Source organism: Eurypyga helias, unplaced genomic scaffold (genome assembly GCF_000690775.1).
Source record: "Eurypyga helias isolate BGI_N326 unplaced genomic scaffold, ASM69077v1 Scaffold7135, whole genome shotgun sequence".
In the NCBI taxonomy this organism is placed as follows: domain Eukaryota; kingdom Metazoa; phylum Chordata; class Aves; order Eurypygiformes; family Eurypygidae; genus Eurypyga; species Eurypyga helias.
The window spans coordinates 2,228-11,870 of NW_010249454.1; the positions used below are offsets into that span (position 1 = coordinate 2,228).

A 9,643-nucleotide genomic window follows, 5' to 3' on the forward strand; every position below is an offset into this window, starting at 1 on the left:
TATTTTAAAATATATATACCACCTTGTGAACTGCTTTGCTACTCATTTTATCCATCCGAGTTCAGCCTGTGCAGTATTGTACTAGAATGATGGTAGGTGGCACTGGTGGAGATGGCTGTATGAGGAATCACAGCAAATAAGATTCATTTAAAAAAATGCTTAATTGCTTCTCTTAAACTTTGTAAATGGGAACATTCTAATAATCAGTCCAAACTTGTTTAGCCCTTTATTGCCTTCCAGATAACAAAATGAACTTTCCTGATTTATACCAACAAAAGATGTGCCTGATCATGTTCATCTACCTCTTATATGGAGCTCCTGATGAAGGCTGGCCCAAAGAAAATCACCACCTTAATGACATCTGGAAAAGTTTGAGGCCAATTTTCTGTATATTCAAAGTACCTAGATTGTTTTATATGTGCACAATATTACGTGACAGGAGGGTCCTGCCTTTTTTTTTTTTTTTAATACACAGAGTGGCTAGGAATGAATAATTCTTCATTAAGTTCTAAAATATGGAGACAACAACATTACCTTTTTTGCTTGGCAGTAAAATGAATTTCTTTGCTCTATAAAGGCCCAAGATAGTGCTGTAAAATGATGAAAAAGATGCTGTTACCTGTGCCACACTTGCTGGGATGGAAATTGGGATTAACGCATTGTAATACCAGATTAGCCTTAATAGAAGTTTGCCGCTGTAATTTATCAAGGTAATTAAGTATGTACCTAATTTTAGGCACTAAGTATTGACTTCAGTGAGACTAGTTAAGTATGCTTTAAAATATTCTGCTGATTCAGGGCCATAGCTTTGTTACTCTTTGGATTAAGAGAGTTCGCCGTCACCAGTTACTCATTATCTGAGCTAATGGGAGAGCGGTATAGCCTGGATAAGGGTTGAAACTGCATAAACTGGCTCAGTGAGAAACGCATTCAGAAGCACTTAATCTGCCCTTTACAGTCTCAGACGAAGTTTAGTGGGACTATTTCCTGTCTTCAAGAAACTAACAATAACATGAACCAGAGCTTTCCCAACTCTACCTGTGCTTAGCGTCGTAAACCTGCCTAAACCCCAGACTACTGGACAGCATGGCATAGAGACCACCAGTCAGCTCTAAAAGGGGCTAGCTCCTGTCTGGCTGATGCAAGCTTAATGCAGAACTAGTAAGTCCTTCTGGACCAAAGTTTTTACGGTACAATGTCTCCCACACCAACCAGTGTTTGTGGTTCCGTGTATACTGGTCAGAAATATGCAGCTGGCTCAGAACTGGAAAGGTTTATTTGACAAAATCCAGGGCATAACTAGATATTCGTCTTCTGTGTCCAAACTGACTAAAGAAGAGCTCTCTCACGCAGCCTAGACTGCATGACACTGCTTAGACACAAGCTGTACATGCATGCGGCAAAGTATCTCTGCGTCTGTAACTTGGGTAATCTGCAACTGACTACACGGCCAAATGAGGACTGTGCAATATGTGACCCACATATTATAGATAAAAAATGTTCATCCTGCTTTTAATTGAGTTGCATTTCAAATCTTCCTGGTAGTCGTCTTAATTCAGTTTTTCTAATTTTCTATTACAGTTCTTCTTTCTACACGGCGTTTTCTCCGTGACAGTTTCACACAGCTCAAGTAAAGAGTAAGCACTGCTTTTCCAGTGTGTTGAGCACTCTTCACTGGTCCTAAGTTATACCTCTGTGAGCAGTTAACTCCATGTATCTATACAGCTGTGGAATGGCTTTTATACAGAATTTAGCACGTGAGTAATTTGCTAAATTCATCTGGTTTGTAATTGGTGTTTTAATAGTAAAAAGCTTAAAAGCATCTTGGGCTAACAGTATACTTTAAATATCCTGTACCCCAAATTTTAGTGCTCGTATTCTACAAGAAGAATTTAAATACATCCAGTGCTGCAACCGTGAAAGAAGAGGGGAATTCAATATAGGCCATGACCCAGAAGAGCACGTTACCATATACTCCACTTAAAGCATGTATGGAATTCTGTTTGAGTAAAACTCAGCTACTTGATTTCTGTGGGATCACTCTAACATCTTAAAATTGAACAATTTTATGTACTGTGATACTATAAAGGAGGCTGGTATATAAGCATGGGACTGCAAACTCGAATAAGAGTGTGTACCACAGATGTATTCAACTCCGAGTCCCTCTCCCTGGCAGTTTTCAACTCAAGTCCCCCAGTGTCAGCTACTTCACTCTCTCAGACTTTCTTAAGCCGCCTGTTTTGCTCCAGTGGAGTAAGTTATTTTACCTTTCCAAAACTGAAAGTAATTCTGGGATGTTGCACTTGGCAAACGAATACAGGTGAGTGGAGGGAACCAAGAGTTGGATGAAAATGAATTCTTTAGTCCCCAAAAGACAGAGCATGAGCAAATGTGCAGTACAAATGGTAGATTTTCGGAGAGGCCTCTTAAAACGTCTCCGCCAGCTATAAAATATACAAATATTATAGATGGAATACCGGTCAAATGTGGAATGTACCTATCAGAGGTGCTTCCTCTGCCTGGCTGTGGCCCAGCAGAGACTGTGTGGGCAAATAAGAGCATTCGACTGTCACTGCTGGTTAGGTTTCACAAAGCACACAAATGACTCCTGCTCTAGGTGGCAGGAAAAGTGCGTGTCTGCACCTGAATCTTGGGTCTGCAACAATAACAGAATGAATATATTTTCAGGACCATGTCCTCCATACAAAACATTTCCTTTCAGCAGAAAATCTTTGTAAAAATCACAGTGACTGAAACACCTTCACTGTCAGAAAACAATAAAGCAAAACCCAGATGAAATAAAAGAAATACGTATTACGGGCTTTTAAGTCTTGTCATACAGAAGAAACATCAACAATCAGCAGAAGACAGAAAAGATGACAGCTATTTGATTTCCATGGTGAGATTAAACAACTTTAATCACTTACAAACATTGCTACTTTATTTTAGATACACATGAACAGCTACAATATTCAGCCTGAAAACAGAAATGACGGAAGTGGCAAGAGTGCTGAGAGTGGGAGAACTGAGACGATCTGCCATAATCAAATAGAGTTTAAAAAAGGTTTGAAAACAACCACTGGTGTTTAAGTAGTTCACAAAACCTTTTGGAGACAGGAGGAGGAGAGAAAAATATTGTTTCTTTGTTTTATTTCTCACACCCATCTACATCTGTCTAATGAGAACAAAAATCTCAGGAGATAAATTACAGATAATGTCTGTAACCTAATATACACTTAATGCCATGAATACACCTCTGTGTCAGAGAGAAGCTATTTTGGGTAATTAAGAAACAGGATTTTTATTCTGAAGCAATCATTAGTCGGTGGTACACCTCCTAGGTATATTAATTGAAACTGTCAAAGAGGATTAGTTAGGATGAATACTGTAATCGCCAGAAAACCCCAAACAAGAAATACGTTCCTTAGTTCTCTTCCCCTTTGGACGTGTAGAACAATGGTTTTGAAGGACGACAGTAGAAAAAACAGTACTTCCACGTTAAGGTCATCTAGGTACAAATGTGTTGCAAAATCTTGACAGTGCTGCTAAAGCTGCTACCACACTTCAGGGAGGTGACAGGGGGAAAGTGGAGAGTCTGTCAATGGGTTTCATTAACCCAGCAGTCCTCAGGTGTTAGGAACCATTGCTTTTGCCTTCCGCCTCTTGACTTTCCAACACGGCTTTGGATGATGGCATTTCTCCACCCTCTGCTCCCTCATCTGAAAACAAGACAGAATTAAACAGTTACACCACACACATTCTCACAGCTTTTTTAAATGCAGCCAAATATTTGGGTTTGCTGATCATCTCCGTTTGGACTGGCTCTTTCTCACCACACTCACGGGCGCTTTAGAAAGAGAGATGAACTGGAAAGATAAAAGAACTTGCAGAGGCATCTTCCAAAAGCAACTGCCTATTGGCATTGATTTGCCTGCTCCTTGCACATGCTGATCAATGTGCATTTGGTTGTAAGAAACAGATTGGAGATAACTTTTTGTTATTCTTTTTTTCTGGATCATTTCCAAAGTCGAGTTAGAATATTGCATTCCTCTGAGCACTGCTTGGTTGCAGGTAGGTAACATCCCAGTTTGTGAACATGACAGTTATCTGGCTGACCTCTGCCAAGAAACACCCAGGAGAATTCACCCTGTCTTCACAAGATAGGGGGATTTTTTGTTACTGTGGTTCGGAAGTGAACTCTTCCATAGGTTAGAGCTGAATGCTTACGTGACCAGTGTAAGTAAAAGCTTCCCAGCACGTGAGGTCAGTAGATGAAGAGTTCCACACTGTGGCCTTTGATACCCAAATTTTTTCACTGAGAAACAGGAACTCCTCTTGCCTCGACTTCCTTGCAAAGCAGAATCATTTTCACACCACCCTGAAGACCCATCAGTGCTAACAGAACAGTTTGTATACCCAAATCTAAGACAGCCCGTAGCTTCTGGGAGCAAGGAGAGTTCTGCTCAGCGTATCTGGCTGTACTGTCTTTCACTTTAACAGTCATAATCTTAGGGCTATGTTTTCAGTTATTTGCACCGGAAACTTGCCATAAAATATAACAAACAGCCAAAACAATTGGTCTCTACCTAGCACAGCAAATACATACAGCTGTACACAATTCATCAGGTAAAGATCTTGGCAAAAACTGCTTGATGTTAAGTTTGCTCAGAGGTTTGGAGGCCTCTGAGTTTTATACTGGTAAATTAAGAGCTATTTGACACCCTTCAGCATTACACAGCACAGCACTGTTGAGGGATGGGGGCCAGAGCTATGTCCTCTATTGGCTGTTTCTGTGTGGGGCTGGATGTCCAACATTACTGGAGTCCTGCAGACAGGGTGGAGGAAAACAGTTTGTTAGAGGAAATCTAATCGCGTAGTTGGTAGCACTTAGGTGTGCAACAGGTGCTAAGTTGCTGAGTGTATTGCGATAGTCACACAGTCACCTAGAAAAACTTTAGCACACAATAAAGGTTATTGGCAGAATGGTGTCCTAACGCAGATTACCCCATGTGGGAGACCAGTGTAGCCTCTTTGCTCCCAAACCTCTTGCAGACTCCTCTTCAAACTTTGGATCACCAGTGACACCAATCAACTGTTTAGCATGGTTCCAGCGTTGCCTCCCGCCAGACCACCTGTGGGAAGTCTCAGCCCTCCAAAACTCACACGCACCATCAGAGGATGATCAGACAGGATACAGACGGTCTTCATTTCAGAGTTGGGCTCTGAGATAAACAGCGGGTGCCAAAATCTCTCCTACCCATCTCATGAGAAGTTTAATTTGGTGCGGCTTGCAGAGTACATGGAAATTTCTGTCGCACAGCTATGATCGTTGTATATTCATAAAGAATAAAGCAAAGTCTCGTTTCTAAGCCAGACAAAAGTTATTGGCACATGCTGTTCCTGACCTTTCACTGTGACAGCAGCTGACAGCATTTTAGAATGAGAGGAAATGTATGATCCAGTGAGCATTAGCTAAATTTGAAGCAAGATGGAGAGAGTCCTCCTCACCATATCCCATAATCTTCACTGAATCTTTCAGAGTAGAAGAAAATAGGGCATACTTTATATAGATACATGTTCCATCTTCTCCACTTCTCTCATTTATCCATCTTCTTTTGTTCTGAGCTGGAAATGGCTTTCATTTTTTTAAAAACTTATTGTTAAGGTCAGAAACAGGCAAAAAGAGATGCCTGTGAGAGGCCCAAATGTGTCGCAAACAAACAGTTTCCCTGTCACAACATCTGAACTTCCAAACTTTCTTTCCGTTTTGATGAATTCTCCTCTTTTCCTTGCTGTCTCATCAGAAGTTTAACTTGCAACACAATGAGGCTGTAATTCCCATCTGATACTTGTGGAATTGCCAACCCCCAAAAGCATCCGAGCAGTCAGAGTGGACCTAACCGTATCCCGTATTCATTCCCTATTATCCCTACTGCAGACGGCTGATAACAGACACTGTTCCTTCCAGGCACGCTCTGGCAGAGCTGTATGTCAATGACAAAAGCAAAGGGTAATTCCATGTTCTTAATTGTTCTTTAAATCCTGGCAGTGATGGACTTGAGTTTGTAAGAAAGCACCAGTACATTTTGCTAACACTAATGCAGCTGTGCTTCGTTTCTTCTTAATGCATTGGACGGGCACCAGGAGAGGAGGATTATTCTGTCTGGAGGGCTAAGTACTTACTTTATGCTGTGCTGTAACATTTCTTTTAACAAGACACTCACTCTTTCATGTTTATTTTTATCCAGGGACAAAAAAAAAAAAAAAAAAATCAAAGAGAGAAATTTTGCATGCTTTAAAATGTGTATTTTTTTCCAACTACTAAACTTTCCAGACACCAAAATGGACCAGAGACGAGGAACTTACATACAGCTGTTGTGTGCTTTTGTGATTTGTTTGTCACGGTTAGCACAGTGCTTCTCCCTCAAGGTTCACCGCTCTGAACAATACAAAGGTTAGTTACACATCATGTAGCGATGAATATTTCGGTGGGTTGGACTGGTCACTTCACTTCCACAGCTCCTGACACTAATAACAATATATATTCCCATCCTCTTCCTCTTTGATAAGGGAAACAGTTCTCCCCTGCTGGACCCTGACCCCCAGTCACAGTGCATGAACTGTGCCAGAACAGCTATTAGGAATTAAAAAATCTGTAATATTTGAAAAACAAAGCATTAAATGGTTAATGGTCTGTACTTCAGAATGGATTTCCAGTGCTCCAGTTGCACATACCAGAAGGAGAAAAACTGTAGGGACTTACTTTTCATATTCTTAGGCAAAAATCCCTCCTCAAAACAAAGGAGTTTGGAGTCCCAGGGCTCCCAGCTTTACTTTGAGTGTACTCTGACACAGTGCGTACTGTCCTTCCCACCTGCTCTTCCAGATTCTCCCAGTTCCCCTCACTATTGACCTGCAGCCTGATGGTATCTGACCTTCTTGTATTTCCCTTTTTTTCTTTATGTCCACCCTCTCCTTTATATGCTTTCCTTTTGCAAAAGTAATGCCTCCTTCCAGCAGCCATTCAGATTCTTATTTTCCTCTTTCCTGCGTTCAAGCCAGGATGTGGTCACTAGTCCCTTCTTGGTCCTGGAAATATTCTTTCTACCTGCCTGTTCTGGTTTTGGTTGGGATGGTTAATTTTCTTCACAGCAACTAGTACGAGGATATGTTTTGGATCTGTGGAAGAGGAATATTAACAACATGCTCGTGGTTTTAGTTGTGGCTAAGCAATGTCTACATTCAGCCAAGGGCTTTTTAAGTTTCTGCTACTGCCCCTGTGCTCCCAGCTTCTTCTCTACAAGAAGACAAGACACAGTCAGGACAGGTGACCCAAATTGACCAAAGGGACATTTCCCGCCATAAGATGTCATGCTCAGTATATAACCTGGGGGGAGTTGGCGGGGGGTGGGGGTCCTCTCTTGCTGCTCAGGGCCTCGCTGGGCGTGGGTCAGCAGGTGGTGAGCAGCTGTATAATTTTGGGGTTTTTTCCATTGTTGTTTTCCTTTTCCTTACATATTATGATAATTATTAGTAGTAGCATGTCCCATTACTTATTATTACTAGTAATACCCAGCAACACAACTGTGTTTGCTCTTCCTCAGAGCTGGAATTCAGTTGCCAGCACCTTTCCGCAGGCTGCTGGACACTGAATCCGTGGGTGGGTATGGCAGGCTTAGTGTGGGTTAAAATTAACGTGTTTCATCAGGAGGCACAACTAGAAGGTTGAACTGAATCCTAAATGAAGAAAGAAATATTAGTACTGACATCAACACTGCTTGGTGCCAGAAGTCTTAAGGAGAAAGCAAAGAATGCCTGCAGAAAAATGCCTGTTTCTTGAGTGTGCAGCCATTACCTTCAGAAACGGAGAGCTCAGCCAGTTTGTGTGGCAAGTCTGAAGTCCCGGCACCAGCAGGAGAGCCCAGGATATCTGGTAAGGCGTTCCGGCGGCCTGCCCGTCCTGATGCTGCAAAATCTGTGACCACAGGCTCCACATCAGTCATTGCTGAGCCCTTTCCTCATAGCAATATCTGCATATGGAACAAACATAAGGAAACAGCTGTAGCCCGGATGGATGCTCATCGCCTGCTCAGCAATACAATCGCCAGGGGCTTTGACCAATGGTTCTTTTGTTTTTAAGGGCCAAATATTCCAATACTGAGTGCTTAAGCTTTATTTGTGCCCCAGGAGAAGCTAAAAGAATCTCTGTGCATTTCCTTCCTGTTCCCATTTGCTCATCAGACTGGCACAATGAACAGCTCCGTACCTTCCAGAAACCTGTGGATAGGGTCAGCAACAGCCCTTTCTGCCAGCCACTTGTATGTCTTTTTATGACCTCGTCCCTCTTTTTAAGTGATTCTGCCATACAACCACTCGGAAGGGAACGGAAACGTCTCTATGAAGCAAAGCACGTTTTTTTTTTATTATGAACCTTGTTTAGCTTCTTATTCAGAATCTTGTTAGAACAAACTCCTTTCACGAATGAGCAAATTATGAGCAAATTACGCAAAAGAGAACTGTCATAAAACCCCCTAAAACTCTTAATAAAATTTCTTTATCATGCAGATAGCAAACTATGTGTTTTCCTCGGCTCCTTGTTAGCTTGGTTTAACCTCAGCTTGTGCATGTGACTTTTATCCAATAAATAATTGAATCCTAGAAATAATATAAACAACACTGCTCTGCTCCCTTGATCCCTGTCTCAAAGTCCATTGAATTGAATGGGAAAACTCCTGCTGACCAAAAAAGGGCCTTGGATCAGGCATAGAGCTGTTTGGAGGCTCACACCCCAGGGCACCAGCTTCAGTGAGAACACCTGGAGCAGAAGGAGGCGATACTTGGCTGCAAATGGCATGCAGGGAGAGCGTGTGAAAACTGACCATAGCACCTCTGTCACTAAGAACCACAAAAGACTGTGATACCAGAATTGTGCACGATAATTTCTGATAATTAACAGAGTGACCTCTCATAGTTAGACATTAATTGTTCATTTAGAACCAATATGTACTTGCTTTGCATGAATGCAGTTCTGTGTGCAGTGTGGGAACAGGATTGTTGTTTCTCTGGGTAAATATGGTCAGTGCTTTGTGTGGGGAAGGCTGCAGGTGGGGCTGCAGACCAGCCCCATGGCAGGCGCCCAGCTTCCAGTTGACAGCTGGCTGTATTCAGAACAAGGGTTGGATAGGGAAAGTCTCCATCTTTTTAGTGTTGTTCCTATAAGCAGCAAAGCATCGTAGTCCCCTTTCTAAAACTGTGCTAAGGTTGGGAAATATCAGCGCTCTCATTTCATGGATAGAAAACTGAGGCAAATAGCGGTCAAACGTTACTTGTTCTGATGGGCAGGAAGGGAGGGGCAGAAACCTGATTACTGGTGCTGACCTGGCGTTTCCACCATAAAGAACATTTTCTTCTTCTCCCTCAAAATGCCTTTCAGCTGTGTCACTCCAAGAATAAGTAATTTTAATCTACTTCATATCTCTAAATACTTTGTAATAAAATAAATTAATCCTTATTGGCAAGAAACAAAGGCATGAGTAAAAACTGCAAGTCTGAAAGACGAACGAAGAAACCATTTTCTTCAACCAAAATCAGTAACTGAAAGTTCTGACATGGAGATTTAGACCAGCTGGAGTGTGTGGAACTC

At 41.9% G+C, this 9,643-nt stretch overlaps 1 protein-coding gene across 1 annotated transcript; it reads right to left on the reverse strand.

The window, feature by feature from the left end:
• Positions 1–3,633: 3,633 nt before the first annotated feature.
• On the reverse strand, positions 3,634–8,003 carry PKIB (protein kinase (cAMP-dependent, catalytic) inhibitor beta). Its single transcript, XM_010151359.1, has 2 exons — positions 7,856–8,003; positions 3,634–3,719 (listed from the first exon to the last, which is right to left on the reverse strand). The coding sequence occupies exons 1-2, from the start codon at positions 8,001–8,003 to the stop codon at positions 3,634–3,636; spliced, it is 234 nt and encodes a 77-aa protein (XP_010149661.1).
• Positions 8,004–9,643: the final 1,640 nt, after the last annotated feature.